The 24977-nt window shown below is 40.3% G+C and overlaps 1 protein-coding gene across 1 annotated transcript in view; it reads left to right on the top strand.

Annotated features, from left to right (window-relative positions):
- The first annotated feature begins 235 nt into the window (after positions 1–235).
- Positions 236–24977, top strand: part of galnt18b (UDP-N-acetyl-alpha-D-galactosamine:polypeptide N-acetylgalactosaminyltransferase 18b) — a 42610-nt gene continuing 17868 nt past the window's right edge. The window contains exons 1-6 of the mRNA XM_079736382.1: positions 236–476; positions 19912–20107; positions 20353–20519; positions 22790–22973; positions 24036–24233; positions 24517–24631. Of these exons, the coding sequence (XP_079592508.1) occupies positions 239–476; positions 19912–20107; positions 20353–20519; positions 22790–22973; positions 24036–24233; positions 24517–24631 (1098 nt within the window). The 5' untranslated portion in view covers positions 236–238. The remainder of the gene's footprint in view (positions 477–19911; positions 20108–20352; positions 20520–22789; positions 22974–24035; positions 24234–24516; positions 24632–24977) is intronic.

The raw sequence follows: 24977 nt of genomic DNA, 5'->3' as shown, positions 1-24977 counted from the left end.
CATGCTTGGAATGGCAAATCAACCGTGAATTGAGCATATGATACCTCCCTTGGATGAAACGAAACTCAACACTGTACCGGATTACATTGCCGTATAGGGACAGAGGGATGATTGTATGCGGCTGGTCCAAAGTGACGTGTGCACTGAAGTAGCCTACATTCCAGGTTTGGGAAGGTAACTGCTGCCTTGTCTTGCGCTGGGAGACAGTCAGACACACGCTGCATGTCGGGATGTCGGCATGGCTTGCACCAGGAGAACCAAAACTTTGGTGTCCACATGCGTGATACTGAGTGGCATGACCAATATCGTGTGTTTGCTCTATGTTGGATGGGTGACTAATTATATCGCTAACATATACATCAAAGTGCCGATGCCGATAGCGGAGAAAAAGTTGGACGGCGACAAACGGGGTGACACTCTCCGGATCATCGAGAGACTGGATCGACTCGAGAGTGTGGTCAACCAGCACATACAAGGTAACGTTCACGGCGTTTATCATTATTTTATTTTTCTGCCTATTTATATTATTATTGTTATTATTATTATGATAGAGGTGTGTGGTTTTTGAGGACATTCCAAAACCCGCATGCTTTCATCTAGCCTGCATTTGGAACTTTTAGCAGGTTGTGCCTCCGTGCCATGCGCATTGTCCAAAATCCACAGCTTTACTTATATTTTTACATTACGCACATCCTCAACTTTTTCAAACGGTACTTTGCGGGGTTGGAGTTGTGTGCGGGGTTAGTTTCTTTGATGGCTCGGCTTTCCGTTTTCTTTTATCCATATTAGATTACGCATAAGGCGCGGATCCGCCTTCATGATTCCCAAGTCATGCATGGAACCCAAAAGACTTCATAACAGCCATAAACATAAGGTTATACGCTAGGTTATCTTGACACCTCTTCCTCCTTAATATAACACGATTCTCATAAACATAAAAAAATAGATCTTAATAGCCTCTTCTGTTATTGTTATTATATAATTGACTGTGGATATTGCATAATGTTTAACCTTGCACTATGCTAATGTCTCAAGACATTTAAACCTAGGGGCATTTTCGTAGCATCCTTTATTTTTTTTTAATACGAAATATGACCTAAATGTCATGTCAAATTCCACATTTGGCAGAATATATAAAGAACATGTTTAGTGTAGCCTAATGACCTAACCTAACCACAATCCCGTCATCTGGTGAATGGGTCCTTGTTTATATTGTGCAAAAATATGGAATACGCCTCACATGTAGATGTGGCTCCATAATGAGGCCCTTACACTGTCCATGAGTAAATATTCAACATACAAACAACAGTGTGAGAAGTCCATATTTATGCACCGGCAAAGGCTGACTAGAAATCTCTAAGAATATCCTTTCCTCCTCGGTATGTCTCCACCGGTGATGAGGTCAGACTGTGTCCTTAATGTCTTACATTCACCCAAGAAATATATAGATAAAAAATAAATACATTTTGTGTCCTTTCCCATGTTTATAATTGCTGTGATGGTTGCTGACGACACTGAAGCGTGCCATCGGCTCAGTCAAATACGTGTCTCGCACCACCAAACACAGTTGTAGGTCCTACCACGTGCCTAACCCAGAGAGACGGCGTCCGTAGCACTGCAGGGCATGAGGACAGCACAAGGGACTGAAGACAAAAAACGGTGACTGTCCCGGAGCAGTGCCTCATTTGTGTGCACCAGTGCCACTGCAAGCAGGGGGGCTAGCCAAAATACAGCACTGCGATCGCTTCTTGAGGATGTTTAGAGCAAACAGAGTGTCAGGGAGGGAAGTGGTAGCAGTGGCACGTATGTAGTTGTACCACTGCACTCCTCACTACTCTGAGTGGACTTAATGAGAGGGGAGCATATGATGGAAAGCGGAGAAAGGCGAGCCCACACACGCCCACTGTGCAAGCTTCCTGCTGCACTCTCCTGCCTTTATGAAACAAATGGCTATTAGTATGTGCGTGTGTGTAATATCATCTCACTTACAGTAGAGCTCACTTCATGGAGGCTTTGGCTCACTCACTTGCACTGGAAAATCGAAGCTATCGTGAATAAGTTATTGTTGACGATGACAATGACAGTTAATGCTAGTGTTTATTGGGACTTCAATGTCATAATCAAGTCTTAGTTCAAGGTTATTTTTCTAGCCCAGAGGGGAACATTGAAAACAATTCTGTTTCATGTGGATACATTATTATTATTCTCCTTTAAGTGGCAAATCGACCTTGTGTGCTTTGTTATTGACGGTTATCTTGTTGTTCAACCTTGTAATATTAGCATGAGTCACAGATGATAGAACAAGTCATGTCCACATGTATTGTGTTCTCGAAATGGCAGCAAGTATGTGTGGCTATCCATTGCATTCTGTTTGCCGTATCACACCAACATACAACAAACACACACACACACACACACACACACACACACACACACACACACACACACACACACACATATGCACAGGCATACACACGCATGCACACATCCACTCACTCACTCACTCAGTCACACACACACAATTTGCTATTTTATGTTTTAGGATAACAGGTATCTCACACTGTAACCATAGCACAGTGGACCTGTTTCATCAAATTGTAGTTGAATGTTGATTTCCAGTTTAACATATAGTATTCTAATTGCCTTGACTGATATGTAGAACCCATGTACATTACAATTTCAATCCATGAAACTGCAGTTGTAAAAGCTTTCATCCGTATCATCCCATATCTTATATTTCCTGGAGGTGTCTGTCTGACTCTAAGTCTGCCTTCCATCATTTCAACACCAATTTACCTAAACATGATATTTGCCCTTCTGAAGATCAACCCCAAGTAATTAAAATCAGAATGTGGTAAATAAAGTGTTTACTTCTAAGGCAATTTATTTTGCAGTCTTTAACCAACATCACACTCGAGGTTGTGCTTGCTGTAAAAGTGAATGTCAGCACGGCACGGCCTGCAGCCCGGTACCCACGACAAAATCAAAGTCATGCTGATGTTCAGCATTACAGCCCAACCTTGAAAGTGATGTTGCCTTTGTACCACGGTTTAACTAGCCCCGTTCATTAGTCAACAGTAATAAGCGACAACAGATGATGATTTGCTTGTTTTATCGATCATTTATTTGGCTCCGCCAACACAAATTGTTCTGCAACTGCACTTTGAATGGACTGTGGCCACTCATAAACATTTTCCTGCACATTAGCGTGATACTTTGTGTAGGTCTACAAGCTGTCCAGCTGCTTTTTATCATGTTTGTCTGTATCTTTACATTTATTGTGCACACCAAAAGATAAACAAATTTCTGGGGCGGCACAATAGCATGGAAAGTCAATGCAAAAACATGTAAAATCTTCACCCCTCCTCCTCTAAAGAAGAGCGTGTAAACTTTGTGTTTCACCCAACCTAATTAAAACTTGTCAAACTCATGAGAGCAACCCGAGGGTCGGTTTTGGTGTAAACACGACTTAAATTATGAAATAAACAATGACAATTATATAATAAACAATGTCATCGTCATTGCTTTTTTTTAAGCTGCAACATTGTTTCTCATGTGAGACATGGCAAAACTAAATTTTGATTAGCCTTACGGTGTGTTTACAGTTATTTTACATAAGACAACTCTCTCGAGGCAACACAAAATGGCATAAAATCCCACTATTCATTCTGATGTACAAGCCGTATAGCTGTTGAGACAGATTAAGAAATAAAAAAATGTTTTACGTGATTTCACTCCTTGACATGTAAATAACTGTGAATGATGCACATGTGTATAGCTACAACTACAAAAGTATGTAGTAAGGAATGCTTTGTGTTGTGTAGTCTATGCCAGGATTGTATTTAATATTTTAATATAAGTAATATATAGTTATCATGCACAATACTGTAACTTATAATACTCAAGTAATACTATACTCAAGTGAAAGCAAAGGGCCCCTTATAGATTCTACGCTTGAGTCAGATTTCTCCATTGGCCTACTACTCATTACGTGAGTACTTTTCTCATCAAGAGACAGACCTTCCACTATCAACTCGTTAGCCTAGCCGAAGCACTGATGAGTCATCCGTTGACTTAATCTGTTCAGTGAATTGTCAGCAGTATCAAAAAAGAAAAAAATACGTACAAATGAATCTAGGAATTTTATATATATATATGTTTTTTTGCCTGCTTAATGCAAGTGAATGTAGGGTCAAATAGTGCTGCACCTCTTCATAATGATGCTCAATATTAATGGGTTGAATTTAGGGATTATTCGTTCCTGAGGGTCAAAATCGATTTTAACATTTGGACCGTTAACATTTTTTCCCATTCAAATATAAAGTTTTTCACAAGCCATAACTGTGTTTCCCTGGTAACGCCTGAGGGTTTGACTAATACCTGGAACAAACATTACCTTCCCGTAAAGTTCTTATGCAACGTAAACATTCACTCCTCCAGTAAATAGGACGGACCTTAGGTACGACTTGGCAACGGGAGGTATTCTAGTCCGCTCAGCTATGAGCCCGAGAGCTAACGTTATGCATTGTGCATATTTATAATTCGAAATTCGTCCCAGCCTTTATACCACAGATACTCTAGGGTCGATAGCATATAACCGCGTTGTCTGATTACAGTTTAATTCATTTCTCACAATTTACCACTCTCGAATCACGGCGCCATTCGTTTCAATGGGAATTGCGACGGTCTATACTTTAAACATAAAATATACATATTTATAACTTGAAATTCGTCCCAGCCTTTATACCAAAGATACTATAGGGTCTATAGCATATAACCGCGTTTTCTGATTAGAGTTTAAGGCATTTTTTCACAACAGACAATTTGACTGGAACTACTTAGCAGGTAGTTGTTTTTTTGCGTTTAAGAAATTAAGTGATTTCTTGCCGATGATCCATGGCTGCCTTTGTGAATGTCGGCACACAGTGAGTCATAGATTATTCGTTCATACCACCCACTGATTATTCGACCATGAAAATTTTGAGTTATTCACATCCCTAACTACACGAAGTGGAACAACATTTTGGAAAATCCCTTTCTGCATGTATTTGATGTTGGGGAAGAGGATTTTGCAAAATGCTAAATGCATGGAATATTGGAATATTGCTTTAATATTAATGAGCTGGATATACTGTACTGTTTTGAATGGCCTCTAGTAATCTCTGCTTCTACAAAAATATAAACAATAAACCTTTGTCTATACTGATGGTTGCCCTACCAAAGAACAGCAGGCACTGAAGAACAAGAAGGCCAGGTCTTCTTTTGTTCGTGCTTTCCGGTAAATCTTGTAAATCTTATAAATCTTGTGTTGCTGCTTTCACCTGCCTTCCACTAACCACCAATCATTAATTTACAACCCATACTAACAGCTGGAACTACTTTATAATCAGTATCCATGGCAATGGTTTCTTTGGCAAAATCAGAAAGAGGCTTGACTGAGCGTCAAAATAGAGGCCTTCGGTTTATAATAAATGTATTCTACGTAGCCTACTTTTGTCTGAATTTCTTCTTGGGATTACTGTAGATTTATTTCTAATCTGGACCCAGCTTTCAGCAAATGCCATTCTCACCTTGGAAGGAGCACAGGGTCTGAGACAATGGGGGAATACGAATTAGGGAGGGCCGGTGAGAGAGGAGAACAAAGAATGTGGATGTACAGCCTCGTACTGGCATTCATGTTTCTGTATATTTTTCGGTAGCCAACCTAAAAAATCCCACTGCTACCTTCTTGCCTTCCTTCAAGCCACTCCCCAAAAACACATGACTAGCTTTCTGGCTTTAGCATCAGGTCTGCCTTGCCTTGTGGCGGACTCTGTTAATGTAAAATGAGTGCATGGGCCGAATGCTTGCAGAAAGGACAGGTATGCCATCCAATAATTTAATTCGGGCCAAATTCAATTATTGGACGGGCCTATTACAGGAATACGACAGCCACAGATACCAAACTACTTAAGAAATACCAACAACTGAATGGAAGTGAGTATATGTTTTAGGCTACAGTAGCATTCAATTAACATGTGAATGATCTTGATCAGCAACATGTTATCTAGACAGTTTTTGTTTATTCTCAATACATATAATAGCTCCTTATGTACGTTTGATAATGATAAATGAACAAGTGGCCGATTTTGTGTGATGCCCAACTTACCTTTTTTTGTACAGTGCCCCCCATTACATTTACAAGAAGCAGATTTCGGCAGTGTAGGAATAATAATAGTGTATTCAGGAACAACACGACTGGAAGAGGTTGGCCGCTGTCGAGTCCATTTATACATTAAAACAGTTTAAAAGGCACAATTGTGCACACGCAGCCCCGCTCCACAGGCGCTCCGAGCAGCTCACACAGAGTGCTCTGCCAAGGCCTTTGTGAAGTGTCCGTGTCTGTTGTGACGCTGTTTCAGCAGCCCTCAAGGCTGTTAACAAGGCAGAGCTGTCCACTGTAGTTCTGCCATCGCTGTGTCTGTGCGGGCCATGGGCTTTGGGGCACCAAAAGAATAATGTTTTGAATTTAAAGCCGTTCGATTTGATTTTGAATAAGGTAATGTCTCGATTGCTTCGGCGTGTCCTTGGAATACCCTTCTACCTCAGTTAGATTTTTTTATTGCTTGGATTTTCTCATCCATATTTGACCACTTGGATGAGTAATGAATATCGCATTTTGAATATCTTCAACTTTCATTGATTTATGTGCATTGTTTGATGTTGCGCTTGCTTTAGTTGAAACCCTGTTGAACCCAACGAGAGAAATATGTTTTAGTTTTAATTAGTTTAGAGTGATATAAATGTTATGCGATCAATAAAATGCACAATCAAAGTTCATGAAGTGTTGTAGATAGTTAGCAGTCGCTTCTAAAAGATTATTTTTGTTAAGGTATGGTTAAAGTATATAAAATTGGATGTAAACCTGGAACCATACATTACAAGAAGGTGGGGTGCAACACTATTTGTGTTGCTTGTACGACAAACCCCCATAAAAAAAACTGATACTGGAAGCACCTTTCGTTTGTTTGAATTCTTAATGTTATTCTATTGAATTGTTATTGTAAAGCAGTACTCATAGTCCCCATAGTAATTATCTCTATGTGGACTGAAGGGTTTAAATGTGTCTGGATTCTTTCAAATATGCAGTACATTTAGCTTGATTTAAATACATATTGCAGCAATCAGATATACCCATGCTGGAAAATGTGCTATACAGATGTACATTTGCTTTGTCTATATTTAATCTAGCACTGATCTATGGACCTACAAAAGGATTTTATGATCTCTTTTTAAATACTTTTTGATTTTCAGTGCACTTGAGATCAACATACTAAAAGCAAATATAAGAAACCATGACAACATTACTTTCTGCAGGATAAGCAGTGTTTCTACCCTTTCCTTTCTTCTACCGATGTGTGTATACAGTTTATACACCCACCCTCACACTCACACTCACACTCTCACACATAAACTAATATCCATATATATGCATCCTGCAGGATAGGGAAATATCCCCTTTAATTATCACCTTCTCTTCCATGGTTATTGTTGGAAGCGTTCTGGGTAGCAAGCTCTTGACTCCTACTGTTTAACAGCTCACCAGAATCTACATAAATAGGACAGAGGCCCTAAAGCTCCTATCTCGTTTCCGTAATTGGTCACTATTGTGTATTTAATAACCTTGCAGCTAACACGTTTAGCGTGAAATGATCTGTTACATGACCTAAATTGCCTAGAATGCAGTTTTGTCTCATTGTTTTCATGATAATATCATCCATCTCTTCAACATCTATATGTCACAGAAGAAGTCTTGCAGAGTTGACTAAAATAAAAGAGTTGTCTCTTGAGACCAAGCAATAGTGATTTACTTTCTTTAAACAAAGTAATGGTTTGGGATGAGGATCTTAATAGAGAAGCAAAAAACGCTGTTAAATCGCCCTTTTAGAGGAAATTTTAAGGAAGATTTTTTTCTTTAATAAGTTTTGATCTAAAACTAAAGCTTAATTGATATTGACTGCTCAGAATCCTCCTGACTAGATGTAATGTAAGCCAGAGATGATGTGATTTCTTGCTGATGCACATATATGTGTTCCGTCTTAGACACAATATAGATCTCGAAGCCCATCGTGCGGCGGAAGGTAGAGGAAGGGGAGGATGTATTTAACAGGATGCACAATAGGATGTTTTTACTGTGCAGTGCCTCACATCACAGCTCCCAGAGAGACCTGAGGTTTGCATTTGATCAGTCCATTGTCCTGGGTCGTAACAGTGTGCATGCTTTATCCCTGTGTTTGTGTGGCTTCGCCAGGAGCAGCTATCGCCTAACTCCAGAGACTTGCAGGTTAGGCTAATGGGGACTAGTCATTGACCACGGGGATAGTGTGTGAGTTTATGTTATATGCTATGGTCTGTTTCAGGGTACCTTGCTACCTGACGAACATTTTAGTTTGCTGGGATATGGTAGGTAAGGGGGTTGAATGTTGAGGCCCCAATACATTGTCTTCAAATTAAACTGACTTTCTTTTTTGCTCTGCCTGATTGTGTATGGATCTGGCGACTATTTTATCTAAAAGTAATTTACATGTGAAGCTGAGAGCAATCAAAGCCAGCAATCAAAATTGGAGCAGCCAGAAAAACCATAGTGATGCAAAGCATATAAACTGGAAGGATTGCAGAGTAGCCGGCCCATAGGAATAAGAGAAACAAGGTTTGTAGATTACAAACAGTTACAGTAGACGTGTTAACTGTATCTGGTAACTAAATCCCACTACATTTCCCCAAAGTCTAAAGTTCTACAATGATGCTACAGCTCAACAAAGTGTTTTTCTAGACTCCTAGGTCATGATAATCCCAATCTGACTGTCACCTCATGAGATGTTCCCTGAAGGCTTTGTTCTTCAGATGTTTCTTTCATAGAGATTTCCACAATACAGCAGAAAGCCTTTCATATTGAGTCACCAAAGAAGAAGCATTTTAAAGTATTCTATATTGTTGCTGTTTTAAATGGTGTGTACACTAGCCATTTCATAGCAATATGGTAGCCATTTTGCAGCCGCTCATGCTGTTGCCATGATTACCACTTGATGAGTCAAATAGGTGGCAGAACTTCTCTGTTTGTATTTCAGATCTGTGGGTGGGTAAAAATCGTGTGTGACTTGTAACGGATATGCGTGGTGTGGTAACATACATTTGCACAACATGAATCCAGCTCTTGAGATCTGTGCCTGTGTATCCTATTTTTAGTTGCTAGATAATATTCTATGTTATAATTGTAGATCATATAGTGAATTTGCAACCGTGCTAGTCACAAACTTGGCATTTACCAATAAAAACGTGAACAAGCTGAACCATGTAGTCTATCAAAGGTATCAATTTCTTAACCTATTGTCACTGAATAATCCTAACATGCTTGGAGAGTAGGCCTAGTGGAAAAAAGTGTAACTACCCCAATAATAGAGTTACAGAAGTAAAGTATCACTCAAAATTCTTGTCTAAGTTCTCGTGTACTTTACTACTCCCCAAAGTACTCACTGACCTGCCCCTGGGGTGAATTGTAAGTCATTCTCTGTTCTGTGCAATGTTTCCTCTGTAATTACACCTAGGCCACCTATTCCACCTGGTTATGCCATTGGCTATAAAGCTTTGCCCTTAAATCAGTCCTTCAGTCAAGTGGTCGTCAATGTTGGATACCTGAATGAAATAGGAATTATGTCCAATGTTCAAGAGCATTTGGTAAAAAAAAAAGTAAAATAATAAATAATAAATGGAACACAGTTATAAAGTTCATAGACACAAATAATTTTCCTATCCTTTATCTGGCTAGTTTTAACCAAGTTGCCCTATGCCACTGTAAAAGAACAATAAATATTATCTAACCTTATTTGCTTGCTAAACCTCCTCTGCTTCTTTCCATAAATCTGGTTTCATGCAAAATGCCTTGCGTTGGTGGTAGTATCTCATCGTAGAAAACATTCTTAGCCTTTCTGTCATACTCATGAACTCACAGTTACATTCAACAACTGTCTAAACCATGCTGGATATAGAAGATATACCGGCTGGAGAATAGCAATTCCTTCCAGGCGATGCAATGGTTGTATAAGTTAAATGTAGAAGGTATAGCAATCTGATGGCATGTGTTGTAGAAAGTATTTTAAGCATATAACTTCCTTCAAGAGACATCTTCGCTCTATAAATTCAGCAAGTGAAATCTGTCACAGCTGCTGCCGCTTCTGAATCCCCTGTGTCTTTACACTTTTCAAACCAAGCGCAAAGCATTGCTGATATTCCAGTGTTACTGAAGGGTTGACACCTCACCTCGCACTGCCTTGGCAGCTCCCATGGCTCTCACCCAGTCTCAACACTACCCAGTCTCAACACTACCCAGTGAAGACAACAAATATTCACAGCTGTCTTTTACGAACACAAACACTTCCATGGAAAAATGCATGCAGTTTTGTTTTGGTTTGAAAGGAGCTGGTTTGCTGTGTTACATAATACAACATATACAATGAAAAGCTGCTTGTATTTGAATCAGATGGACTATATCAGTGGATTACAAAGTAATTTCTTCCCTCAATCCTCTTTAGATAAGTCAGATTGCGTTGAAATGCCTCTCTATCTCACAAATCCATGGATTAACTATCTGAGTATTTTTACACTCTAACTCATCATTGTCTTCAAACTTGTATTTCTTCAATGCAGTACACACATGTTGAGCATATTCTCTCACTATTCAATTCATAAATGGGGTTATAAAATATTTTACGTTAGTGCTTCCTTCCAGTTGCAACTTGAACTTGATAAACTGGAGAAAAGATGTACAAATTCAGATTATTATTTTTATGCTTGGCTCTCTGGACTAATAAAGATAAACAGATTGGTATTATATAAATATCAAAAAGTAGAAAAATGGTGAGTACTTTGTTCTTTCTGCAATTGGCATTTTTGGCATTTTGCCATGGATAAAGCCACCCTTTAGCAGTATATTGCTTTCAGCAGACCCACCAGATTATCCAACATAGCTACAGGAGCTGTCCTTGGCTGTTTCTGTAACTCAGTGTGATGCTATGTAATGTAATAACACCACAAGAGGTATCCCAATACCCTCACTGAAGTAAATCATTGATTGTACAGCACAAAATATTGAATTACTGTGGACATCATACTGTAATAACACACAAAACACAACAACTGAGAGGAATGAGAGTACCATGAGTGACCCTGGATAACCCAAAACAATCGCTTGATGTGGCGCATGTGATCAAGGTGCGAGAGGCAACGATACATGGGAGACATGGGAGACATGGGAGACATGAGGTGACGGTGAGAACGGGGGAAATCCTCCCCTAGGATGCAGGTTACATTTAACCCCTGGCCTCTAAAGCTTTGAGGCGCTACCCCCCCATTCCACCCTATGGGGATTGCCATTCAAGAGACAAGACTAGCTTTGCCACATGCATCAAGGTGCCAGATGGGTGAGATGTACAATCAATACGGTGTAACACGAGGTGTAACATTTTTCAGTGCAGGGCCGTAGGGCTTTGAACATAGATTTCTTTGTTTTGGCGAGGGGGGGGGGGGGGCGGAGGATATCAGTCTGTCCTTGGATGGGCACCAAATTATTTCCACATATGGGCGCAGCCTCTCTTTGTTCAAAATACCCAAGCTAATCTGATTAAATAACTAAGTGACGCCCTTGCTCCTTCTCTCTTGCCCATTCTGGTTGGAAATCAAAAAACAACTCCTGGGAGAATTGTCTTCTGTGCAAATTCTATCTTTTAACATCGTTATTCAGTCTCTCTCGGAATAAAACGTGTTGATTGCTCTGTCGATTTGTACGCTTTCCTCGGGTGCCACAATTCTTGTTTTACATTTGCAGGCTGCGGCACTCCTCGCTTCCTCGTGAACTGAGTCTCCCCCCTCACATCCCAGATTCCTCCTTTGATTTTTTTTCGATTTTGGGTGAGGCTCAAGGCCGTCAGCTTAACATGGCCATATTGGATTATTAGAGAGACTACACTATCTCTCGTATGCTATCATATATGATCAAACAAATGACCACACACCACTCATTAGTGATATTCTGTTTTACATGGCAATATAACATGATACATGATACTCTAAATATTGCTTCAGCATGTAAGACATAGTTTTGAAAGATATGGTTAGAAGATAATCTTTTTCTCTTTTTCTAGGTTCTCATGTTCTTAAGGGGCCTACAAGCATGCTAGATACATTAAACATGCAGACATATTTTCTGGCTTACAAAAAAATATGTCTTTGCAGAAAATAACTAATAAATGCAGCCAAACATGAGGATCTTTGACAAACAGACACAGGACTGCAAACAGCAGATGAGGAGCATAACTGTCTGGCCGAATTAAACCTATGTTTGTTTGCTGAAGATGATCAATGAGGTGTGATTCAACACCCTAAGGAGAGCTGCTGAGCAATCTGTCTTGCGTGCTTGTGCTACATAACAGGGTGTTTCTGGGGTTTTTTGGGGTTGATCACCGGATCACCTGATGTAGGGATTATTGAAGGATTAATGGCATAAATCATTTTTAAAAGTACCGCGGCTCAGGCAGTCTGATAGCAAGAGGTGGTCTTGAGGGTCTCAAATTAAATTTCCACGATAACAAGTTTTAAACTAAAGTGTGTTTGGCAGTACCACCAGTCTCTTACCCACTAGTGTTGAGGTAAATTCTTATAATCGCTATTCCCTGACTTTCTTCCACACCTTTCTAATCGATCTTTATTCATACATTATTCAAGTAAAGAAACAACTTCTTTTACTGGGGAATAGTGTTAGTGTGAGCGTAGATGATGAGTGTAGAGACATTCACACTCCTACCATGCTCACACCCACCCACCCCAACCCCCCTCCCCTTCCTATGCACCCAGGCTGCCAGAAGGGGGGCAGCGGAGCCTCACAGCCCGGTTAACAGTAATCCGGCTCTTGGAGTGTGTGTAGGCGCCTCGCTGAGCCAGTGTGAGACCCTAAGAGTCCAAGATCGTGGAGCAGCAGGTTTAGCTTTTGATAAATTGCTGGTTTAGCTGACTGAAAATGTACGTTGTGGTCATCCAGGGAGGCATGTCAACGCAATTTGACGGATCTTAAGAGGATTGCGAGTGGAATTTTTTACTTTGAGATCAACAAAAGCAATAGTGCTTGTATTCCAATGTGTGCATGCACATAGTAATAGCAGATGTACTGGAATTGTGTGTGTGTTTGTTATGAATCTTTCAGTCATATCCCATCCTTCCCAGGATGGATCCTTCTGAATTGAGCCTCCTTGCATATGTTTCCTTTGCTTGTTTAGATGCAGGTGGTGTTGTCCGTCTGATTTGGGTCTGCAAAGCCCTTTGAGGCTGTTATTATTGTCGTTGAGTGTTGCGCCGCGTATTTCGGTTAAGGTAGTCCTGATTTTAATTTATTTTCTTTTTTAATTACAAAATTGCGAGAAGTTTTGGTGTGTGAGCAGGACTGCCTCGAGGGCCCTGGTTATTAATTAAGTGCAATTGGTTGGCTGAGTGTGTGTGATGCTACTACACTGTCCTCGACTTACCTGAAAAAAGCATCTTGAGGGTCCAATGGGAAAATGTCAAAAGGTGAAATAGCATTTTTAACTGTTAGTTTAACTGGATGCAATTCATAATTTCTATAAAAAGAATGATCATATGCCTATTATTTCGCTCAAGTGTAAAAAAAAATGAAAGGAAGAATGAATGAAACATTTACATGAATATAAATATATTCATGATCATGTATTTAGATGAAAACACACTGTACTTGTTCTTCTTGTCATAATACATGTTAAGAATAATCAGCACTCAGAAGCATCAATAGACATAATGCGTTGCAACTCAACAGTGTCATCGAATTACTGTTGAAAGCATTTGTAGATTGGCAAAGTGTCTCTTTGCACACAACAACAGATTAGAAATTCTGCGAAGCCTCTGGTTGTGTGTATGAGTGTGTGTGTGTGTGTGTGTGTGTGTGTGTGTGTGTGCGTGTGTGCGCGCGTATGCTTGTGGGTGTGTGTGTGGTGTGTGTGTGCGTTTGTATGTGGCTGCAATACACACCAAAGACTAGAGGAATAGAGCCGTCAGCCGGTGCTTTGTCAGCTGGGTACAGAGTTCAATGGCTCCTGCCATCAGCACCCATTCCCTTACCACGGCCCCGGGGGCTCAAACAGCGACACAGTACAAGAGCTCTCTCTTTAGACATCCACTGTTGGAGCACGTCTGTAGTGGGATGATAAGGGCCGGCTCTGTTTCCCTCTTAGACACTCGGCAAACAGAGAGTTGAGCTAATTGTATCAATCATTCCTTCTGTTTTGGAATTGAATTCCGATAATAAAATAAACGTCCGGCCTTGTTGAATTTACCAGAATTTCGCTTATGATTAGTCATTGGAGAGAGTTTGCGTACACTGAATAACAAACGTTATTTTCCCCCTTTTGTGGAATATCAAGAGCACAGCCCTGACTATTCTTCTCACTGGCTATACTGACTTAAGAAGAACTGCAGAATATTTGCTGTCATTCCAGCTGGTCAAGCTATGCTCAGGGTTCAGGGTGTGAAAGTTATACAGGCGCAGATGTTCTTTTTCTTTGGGTACGGTAACTGTTTTGCCACTGGTGCTTGCTTACTATTGGCACGACTGGTCCTCATGCATCAGCAATGATTGGCCTTGGGCTGCAGGCAGAAAACCAGCTCAGAAGCCATTTGATGCTTTTATAGCAATGTGTGTGTGAAACATTTATTATTGTTGTTAATTTATTAATGGTGCTGACATTGCTGCCCGTTTTACTCTTCATTAAATACATTATTTTGCCACAACAAATATCTGTTGTGTGAGTCACTTCTTAGTCACTTCAAAATGCTATGAAAGATTACCTTCATGTAGCTTTTCAAACATCTGATCCTCATTCATCTAGTGAACAACATTCTGCACAAATTGCTTTGATTTCTATCCTGGCACCTGTCTTTGTGCATGTATAAGTCTGGGAGACTATGACTGCAACTCAAATCTACTTGAATCGGACAACAAGAGCATTTCGTATGAACTGGTGATTTTGATTTAATTATGTAAATAAAAGCATAACTATGCATTTAGTTTTAGGAATTGAATAATTCCCAAGTTGATACACATCTTAGTGCCGGTATGCGGGTAATAAGCAGGTGACCAATGACAAATGATGATTAGTAACGTTGATTTAAGAGGCTGCTTAATACTGTAAACAAGCCTGGGTGACAGATAGCAATGCAGGCAGCTGGACACGGTTAATTAAGTTACTTAATACCACTCTCCCACCTGTGGTTTTTTTATGCCGTTGGCCGCCACTGTTCATTTTGCACCATGGACTTCAGCCCACAGCAATACTTTTGAGTTATGTTCTGCAGCAAGCTGCTTTTTTTTTATTTATTTTTAGCAAACGTTTCACCCTGGTTGCCTGTTTAGACCTAAAGCAGCAACCATTAGAGGAAAAGTCATGTTGAGAACACAAAGCAAAAGATTCCGCTGTGGAGATGAGAGAGAGAGAGAGAGAGAGAGAGGGAGGGAGGGAGAGAGAGAGAGAGAGAGAGAGAGAGGGAGGGAGGGAGAGAGAGCACACTTGTTCACCGGCCCTTCAGGGAGTCAGATCTGAAGGGATGCTATAAAACAGGGATCTCAGCAAACTGAATTTAATGTGACAATTTTGGCACTTGAAAGTGGGAATAAAGAAACATAGCGGGAAATATTTTGGGCTGCAATGATGGTGATATATGGATGAGGATATTGAAGTCGTCCATATTTATGGTTCTCTGACCGGTTTCTTGCTTTTCATGGACTATGCATGCACACACACACACACACACACACACACACACACACACACACACACACACACACACACACATACAATTTCAGTATTGATCAGCAGCCATCCTTAGCTTTTAAGCCCAAAGATAAAGAGGGTTTTGTAGAATCCATTTTTCGGAATACATTTCTATCCTGTTAGGTGTGCATAGTATTTCCAAAGAGGGCATTCACACGTCTAGAAATAGCACTGCTTCCTTTTCAGAGCAAGAAAACAATTGTTGTTCTAAATGTTCAAGCTTCAATGAAATGTGTTGTTTTCACCCACCCTCAATACAAGCTATAGCAGTTAACAAAATGGTACAGAAATGGAACAGTTGCAAATGGTGGTATTTTCTACCTCTGCACATTGTAGACTTTGTTAAATACCATGGCAACCTTCCATTAGTCCTCTAGGTTTCGAAAGAAAAGCAAAACACACAAAATTTCTTCCAATCATACAATCTGTTTCATTCTTTCAGTCAGTCACAGATGCCCACCATTTTAAACGCAGCACACCCACCAATGATTTGTTCACAAGCCAACCTGTCAACCAAGCAACCAGCTTTGCTTTAATTTATTGTGTGATGGTGTACAGTTAAGAATATAGTAGATAACATTAAGTTGCGTTGCACAATTAAACACATTACAATAAGTGTACATTAGTTAACCATGAACTAACATGACTTAATGCAGTTATAGTATTTTTTAATAAAGTATTAGCATAGGGATAAGGGTGAGAGTTATAGTGTTAGGGTTATTGTAATTCATTAATTTATACATTATTTAATAGGGTTAGGGTTAACCAGAACCCTATTAAATAATGTATAAATGAATACCTTTGTTAGCATGAACACCATTACCTTATTCAACATTCAACACCATTCATTTACATGAAAACAATTAAAAAAGGATAACTAGTTAACTGTTAATTAATGCTTATTCGTGCATTAACAAATGTTAATTATTGGTTAATTAATGGCTTATTTTAAAGCGATACCAAATAAAGGATATTTATATATGATATGGGGTTGCGCCACGATTAAATAAAATAAAAATAAAATACAATTATTCCAATACAATACAATTAACATTTTTTAGGGAGAATCACGTTTATTAAGTGGGAACATTGTGAACAACCTCACCTCAATGCAAGGCTTTCTTTCAACATAAAGCTTAAAATAGTGCACTTGAGAGCATTCTGAATTGCTGTGTTATATTATAGGCTATATCGTGATTGAATAATCCAATGGAACACATCCATGCTTTAATAGAGAGTTGAGTTGCTCTTTTGCAATGCAAGGATAAAGCGTTCAAATAGGGCTACAGTGTAGGCATACATATTCATTGTATTTATTGATGTCCACATTTTTGGATAGCATACTTAGGAATTGATTTGTAATGCAGGTTGTGAACCTTGTATACGCTTAAATTCTGTGAGTAGTTGATGTTTCCAGGTACTTATTTTGCACCCATGGGAACTAAACCAGGTGTGGTTGTGGTTCATGTTCCCAGTGATGCATGTGTGCGCCTGTATATCCCCAATCTTTCATTTCTATTGTAAATTAGGCCTCTTGTTCTTTAGTGGTGGGCCTTGTGCAAATGTTGTCCCTGCCAAGTACTGACATAAAGGTTAGGGCCCCACATGGAGTTGTGAGTCCCTAATTGCCTCACAGACCCCATGACCTTGAACTATAAGCCGATGAAAAAACGGTGCAGAGAGATCAAAATGCTTTTATTCAGTGAGGTAGTCTGTTGTGGTATGGGTACCTTGTTAGCACTGTTGTTGTTGTTGATGTTGTTGTTGTTGTTGTGTTTACTTCTTAATTTGGTAAACTCCCACATGATCATCTTACACTACTAATATGTCTGTTAAAGGACCGTGAGTTCTCGTGCGTTTCCATGGTAGCACCCACTACCAGCATACAGCCAACCTAAACTTGGTCTGAGTAAACAGCTTCACATTCACACCTCAGAAATCTCTGTGGCCTAATTAGTCACACACGCAGAACCCAACCACAAACGAAAACACCTTACACGTTTTGTATCATGTTATTCTGTCACATGATACACACTGATAGAAGTCTGCACAGTGTTATCAATTACACCCTTCCTTCAACCTCCTCTCGCTATTCAGCTTTGTTTGCAAGTTGGCATCCCCTTTGAATTTATAGCTTATGCTATACTAATATACTCATTTGCATTTTGCTGTAAGAGCCTTTTTGCCCATGTTTATTCATGTTCCACAATGCTCCGTTCGATGAGAGTGTAAGGAGTGTACTGTACTCTTGGACATACTGTTTGATACCAGCAACCAAGATAGAAAACAGGTTCACTTTGAAGCCAGTGGCCATGCCTGTTTTAAATAATGTCACGTAACGTTTGCCTTTTCCGTTTAGAGTCATTGAGATGCATGGTGGATGTGTGATTTCTTCTGCATTTGATGAGCAAACAAAAACAAGTTTAAGTATGCAAAAGAAACACACTGTGGCGAAGGGCACCACCCTTGTACACACAGACACACACAGGAGTGCAATCTCACTGAATCAATTTGAAACATATTGGCAGTCATTTTGCAGGCCATTGAGCCGTTTCAGACCTCAAAGCTTTCTCCCTTTTGCCTGATAGTTGAATGAGACGGATCTTTGAGCTCTCCACCAGATGATTTTGTAGAATGCAAAATGAGCATGTTTTTTCAGGGACTAAATAAAAGAAATTTACTTTGTGACTAATTGTTGTCTGGCTGCAGCGGGCTACAGGGAATAGAGGAAATTTCTTCAATTAAATAATTGATAGATGATAAAGTAGGATTGTCATACTAAGATGTGTTGCTAATATTTTATAACTACAACTAAAAATTGGATTCAAAGTATACTTAACGTTCATTTATATGGCAAGATTTCATTTTCTCAATTCTCTCACAATTTTTTCATCCAGTTAAAGCCAAACAACTCAAGTCATAGAAATAATGCATTTGAACATGCCAGGAGCTAAAACAATAATGAACAATTAATTGTTTTTGGAAACAAAACGTAGGTCGTTGCTACATGTAGTGTTCTACATTAGTGTGTTGTGAATATGTAACAAAGCTCTGACTGGAGTGATTAATGTGTTTGTAAAGCATTAGTAGGAGCAAACCAATGAATATGAAAATGCATAGTGCTTTGTAACTGAGAATCTTGATCTCCACTTGAGAAGAGCTGATTTAGAATGGAGAGGCAGGCAATTAGCAGTGAGGGGAGTGGCCATTTAGCTGATTATCTACTCTAAAAAAATTACCAAGCACACCGGCACTAATTAACACACAATACAAGGATCTCTTAGCTTGACGCAGGAGGACGCAAGCCAGAACCCAAGCTATCAACACAAGCCATAAATGTTCAACTATTATGTTGGCTATGTGATTAAATTGCTAAATGAATTAATCTATTAGTATTGAAGGGGGAACATTATTTGCAATGATAACCGTGTTCATAAGTGTGAGGGTTTTGATGTTTATACCTTCAGAAGTGCAAATAGCTGGTGGCTTTTCTCTGTTTAGATGATTATACAATTAATACTTCTCCTGCCTTGAGATCAGCATCGACCAATTTTTGTTATTGGATAGACAAAAACATAAAAAAAACATATTTTTATCCTTGGTTTTAAATATGATTGATGCCAAAGAAATGTTTTGAAGGGTTTGAAGGTTTGAAGAATCTTGTTTACAAATTGTTAGTTACTGCATTGTACAGGAACCAGATGCTGTCCATTAAGGCAGAGCCTACTTCTTCATAACTTTTCCTGATAGTCTAAATTGACCCCTGAATAAATTCTTAACCAAGCTATTTCCTAAGTCCATCAAATCATTTATAAACAAGTGATTAATGATTCATGAAAAATAGTTATTTGGCTTTTTCTCACCCCCAATTATATATTTGTCACGTTGTTGTTCAGGGCCTGTGTGCATTTCCCAAAAAGAACGGGCAAATTAAAATTAATTGTTTGTATCTTATATGTCCATTTAATCCATCTTCCCTCCGCCCGCCAGTTGACTGAGTGCTCCACCTTAGCCCTTAGTCATTATTATGTTGCTCCTCTCGCAGAGACGCCAGGGCGAGGAGAAGAGGGTCAGCCAGACACATCATTCTCCGACTCATCACTGTTTGCTCACTGGGGCCAGGACCTCAGCCCAGAGAACCGCAGAGTGGCCCTCAAGTCGTTCCAGTACTACGGCTACAACAGCTACCTCAGCGACCGCCTGGCGTTGGACAGACCCATACCAGACCTGCGGCCTGACGGGTAAGATCCGCAAGGCGGCCCATGAGCAGATGGACGCTCAGGCTCAGTCAGGGTGGGCATCGTAGTGAATGTGAATCCATTGTGTGTGGACTATAGAACATATGGATGTTTACCATGGGAAGCTATCATATCATATCTTCCGTGATGATGCTGTGATTTGCATCATTTCTGAGTCTACGAGGCTCATTCCAGGCAAGTCATTCTATGAGTTATAAAGGCTCTTTTCTACCATGATTTCTCCATAGGTGCAAAAACATCAGCCATCATGCGGACCTCCCTCAAGTCAGCATCGTGTTCATCTTTGTTAACGAGGCCTCGTCCGTCATCCTGCGCTCCGTTCACTCGGCCATGAACAGGACGCCCTCCCACCTTCTCAAGGAGATCATCCTGGTGGATGACAACAGCAACAACGGTAGGCAGCGTCAGGCACACAGCAGTGAGCAAGGTCTGCGGATCGTTAGCCCTGTCTGCTGCAATGCATAATCTAGATCCCTGTTTCCTCTTTGAGACGCTATGTTGTGCCCGTATCACTAGGAATATACAGTCACGGTAATTAACTCTGGTTCTTTGATGACGTTCTTTCCTCGCTCTAGCCCCGTTAACATTCTCAATTAGGGCTTGTGCGTGTTTGATTCAACCAATGGATTAAAAAAACAAAACACTTACAAGTGGGAAAGCAAGAAAATAGGTCTTTAGGAAGATAAGTGTCACGGGGAGTAATGAGGTGTTTGTACATATCCTGCATTTGCATTTGGAATCCATTATTGTTAGAGCCGTTCAGTGAATATTGGGTAAAATTTAATTAAATGTAGCCAATTCAGCAAATGTGCGCAAACGTATGCAATTACTTTACTCTGTGTTGTGTACATTGAGGACAAAACTCACAAAATTGATAGCATGCCTACAATCCTTTTGGGTATCTGGGTATGGGTTTGTACTCTATACTGATCAACACGTACCAAAAAAGAAACACAAATTTATGCACAAATAAACATAAGCCTAACAGTGTTAAATATATTCTTTCGGGAGGCAGCGAAGCAATCTAAAAATGTTTGTCTGCTTATAAGAAGTGTTAGAGCCAGGCGGTATGAGACACTTTGACAAGCAAAATATAGCAGGGTTATAGTTTTGGAAGAAAAGGAGGATCGCGTAACGTGAGCAAAGTAAGCAAACTATCATAAGTGATTGCATCCCTTTTCCAGACGATCCAATCGTTCACATGTCTCTGGTTTGATCTGATGTGTGCCGTCAGCTCAGCTTTTACTCCCACAGATAACAGCAATCTCCACCAAGCTATAATAATAACGCTGGGAAGCTAATCTGATCCTGTAACCCCATTCCGCTCAAAGACTATGGTGAAACAGCGGAGTCGCTCCAAGCACAAGTAGATTACCACGACTGCCAGAGGTTTAGATTGTATCACATAATTGTAAATCAGAGAGCAGTCCTCTTCACCTCCATGAGGACCCAATTCACGTGTTGACATTTTGTCAAAAAAGCATTTCACCCGTTTTCCCTCCTGCACACACACACACACACACACACACACACACACACACACACACCTAGACAGTTCCACCATTGTCATTATCACCAAGATGGTAAATCTTATCTCCGCTCAACATTGTCGGCCCGGTTGGCCAAAGGTGCGGTGCAGGTTGTTCGGGCTGTTCGAGGGGCTATCCGTTACTCCTAACCTTCCATGTACCTGCAGCCTTATTACAGTCATTTGCTTCCTGTCAGTGCTCACCTGCTGCAGACATTAGCATGCAGCAGACAGTGTAGCTATCAGGAAAGAGAAGGGTAAATTGACCTAGCTGATTCCTACTTAATTGGGAAATGTCCCAAGCTGTGGCCTGAGAAACGCTTGGCTGTGAAACACTGTCATGACACGGGCTCAATTATTCGAGGGACTGTCAAAATTGTATATTTTAACTGAGCACAGAGTTCTACAGTTGTGTGGGTTAGGTGCGTAGGAGCTTATATTTAGCTGCAAATCTGGAGCTAAATATGCAGAGCATAGAGAATGGGATAAATACTGCATGAACTATAAGACTAAATACTTGTAAGACTTTAGTTTGGGGGGAAAAGAGGATTTTCAAAATAACACACATCTTCATTCATAGTCTCCAGATAACCGACACTTGCAAATAAGCAGTGTTTATAATGTTCTCATGTGAATACTGAGTGAGATAACAATGGTAAATGCCTCAAACACTCACCTCCTCCATTTCTTAAGGGGGATTGCCTGCTGACACCACAATATTGCAGTTGGCAGTTGTCCTGCGTGTGTGTGCATGCATGCATGTGTGTGTGCCTGCAAGCGTGTGTGTGCCTGCATTTGTGTGTGTGTGTGTGTGTGTGTGTGTGTGTGTGTGTGTGTGTGTGTGTTTGTGTTGAGCTCTATGGAGGGAAGGAATGCCATCTGAAGCTGCTACCTCCTTGGTCCAGTGATCAAAGCAGTGGAGCAGGACTAGTCTACTCTTGGCACCGCTATCCCAGACATGTTGTCCTTAGGAGGGAAATAAGGAATGGAGTCGTGTGGTTAAAAGTTTGCTCACTAGCTGCTATTTCTCACATGGTCAACCAACTCCCCAGCAGGGACAACGGAATAACGATGTATGTGTTTTTACTGTGTGTGTGTGTGTGCGTGCGTGCGTGCGTGTGTGTATGTCTCTGCAGAGGAACTGAAGGAGAAGCTTCAGGAGTTTGTCTCGGAGACGAACCGGCGTCGGCCGGGTTTCATCAAGACGGTGAGGCATTCCAAACAGGAGGGCCTTATCCGCTCACGAGTGAGTGGGTGGAAGGTTGCCAGCGCCCCAGTGGTGGCCCTGTTTGATGCCCACGTGGAGTTCAACGTAGGCTGGTGAGTCAAAACGGGTACAAAGCGTCACCACGCACGCCACATGCAATTAACGCCTCGGAAGGCTACGCTTCATTGTTGACGTTGTTTTAACCCACACCCGGTTGGTGTATTATATTCCCCTCATGCAGCTTTTATCTGTACATATGGCTTACCGTTTATGTTGTGCACACATGCATACGGTATGGGTGCTACTGCATCGTTGAGGTGCGCCTGAGCCTTTGCTCGTCTCTCCCGCCACAGAGATTCACTCTGATTGGTGGCGAGCACCACATTATCTAGCACTCTCGCAGCCTGACCCAAATCTGTCAGGGGAAATTGAACAACGTCCATTATGTTGCTTTTTTTCCGATTACGTAAATTGCATCCTCAATTTGTGTGTACATTTTTATTTTTTAATTTACTTCAAACAGAACGTCACATATTGAAAAATATGTTTTATTCCATTGAAGGAATGAAAGGAGTACAATCACACTGATTATAATTTCTAAATGTGTTCCATACATAGTATTATTATGCCTTTTCTACTTATAAATGGCTTACTAATCCAATGTTTGACGAAGTGGAAGTGGCAAACATATTACATGGAGGAGACACAACAGCTTAATACCTCCTGAAAAAATTATGTCAACAACAATAAATATAGATATGAGTTATGATTAAAAGATTAAACGATTAAACATGAATAACCACAATTCTACCAAAACAACTATTCAGCATGAATTTGGTTATTTTTCAGTCTCTGTTTTTGTTTACTTGAAAGAAATATGTGCAACTGCTTAAATATAATAATTGAATTGTTAGATACAACTTTATTATTCACTGGTACTGTTCCACAAAATCCACTTTGCATAAATTTGTCTTTCAAATTTACTTAACTTCCCTCTCTGTCATATCGTATCTATTTATTTGGAAAGTATTGACAATTCAGTGATTAATCAAGTCACCCTGCTTACAATATCAGATTTGTTTACTCTCCTGCCATGTTTACTGCGCTCATGGAATAAAGCTGTCTTCTTCTTCTGAATATTTATAGAAAATTACCTTCCTCCTCCATATTTTAAGGGCTGAACCAGTTCTCCAGCGCATTAAGGAGGACAGAACTCGCATAATCTCCCCATCATTTGATAACATCAAGTATGACACATTTGAGATTGAAGAGTATCCACTGTCTGCTCAGGGCTTTGATTGGGAGCTGTGGTGCCGCTACCTCAACCCACCCAAGTCTTGGTGGCACAACGCCAACAACAGTGCACCCATCAGGTGGGACATATATAAGAGTCAACTTGCAAATTTCAACTTCATGCGTCATAAGCAGATGAGATTGCACAACCAGTGGAAGTCATGAACGGCCAAGAAATCACAGTGTCAATAAAATATACAATAACAAAAATACACACAACATCATCATCAAACAACAAACCCAATATGTCTAGCTTAAGAACATTTTTCAATCAGAACAAAGAGTTGTTTTTGTGCCTCACTATAATCACGCTGTAACCATTCCCTTGAAAGTAGGATCAAACTGCATTCCTCAATGTTTCAGGAGCCCTGCCTTGATTGGCTGCTTCGTGGTTGACAGGCTGTACTTTGAGGAGATCGGTTTGCTGGACGAAGGCATGGAAGTGTATGGCGGAGAGAACGTTGAGCTGGGCGTTAGGGTGAGTCATGATGTTGCTTTTGTTCATCCAGGTAATGGGTAGGACATTAGCGATGATAATGGCCCGTTAGTGCAGTTGGCAGCCAGGCTAGGGTGGTTGGCCTCACCTTCCCCTCTGGACATTCATTTGGCTCAAAGCAATTGAAAGAATGATTTAGTATTTAAAGGGTAATTCCGGTGTAAAATGGATTTGGGATATGTTTTGTATGATAACGAGTTGAACCGTTCATTTTGGAGCACAAAAAACGTATATAGACGCTTTCTTCAGTTGGCTGTTTTTAGCTGATTCTATCAAAACGCTATAAACTTGGAACGATGGGGGCACTGGTTATGGTAAAAACTAAATT

The sequence above is a fragment of the Pollachius pollachius genome (assembly GCF_949987615.1).
Source record: "Pollachius pollachius genome assembly, chromosome: 5".
NCBI classification, from domain to species: Eukaryota; Metazoa; Chordata; class Actinopteri; order Gadiformes; family Gadidae; genus Pollachius; species Pollachius pollachius.
Note: the sequence above shows the minus strand (reverse complement) of the source record. Positions and strands in the feature narration are given on the sequence as shown.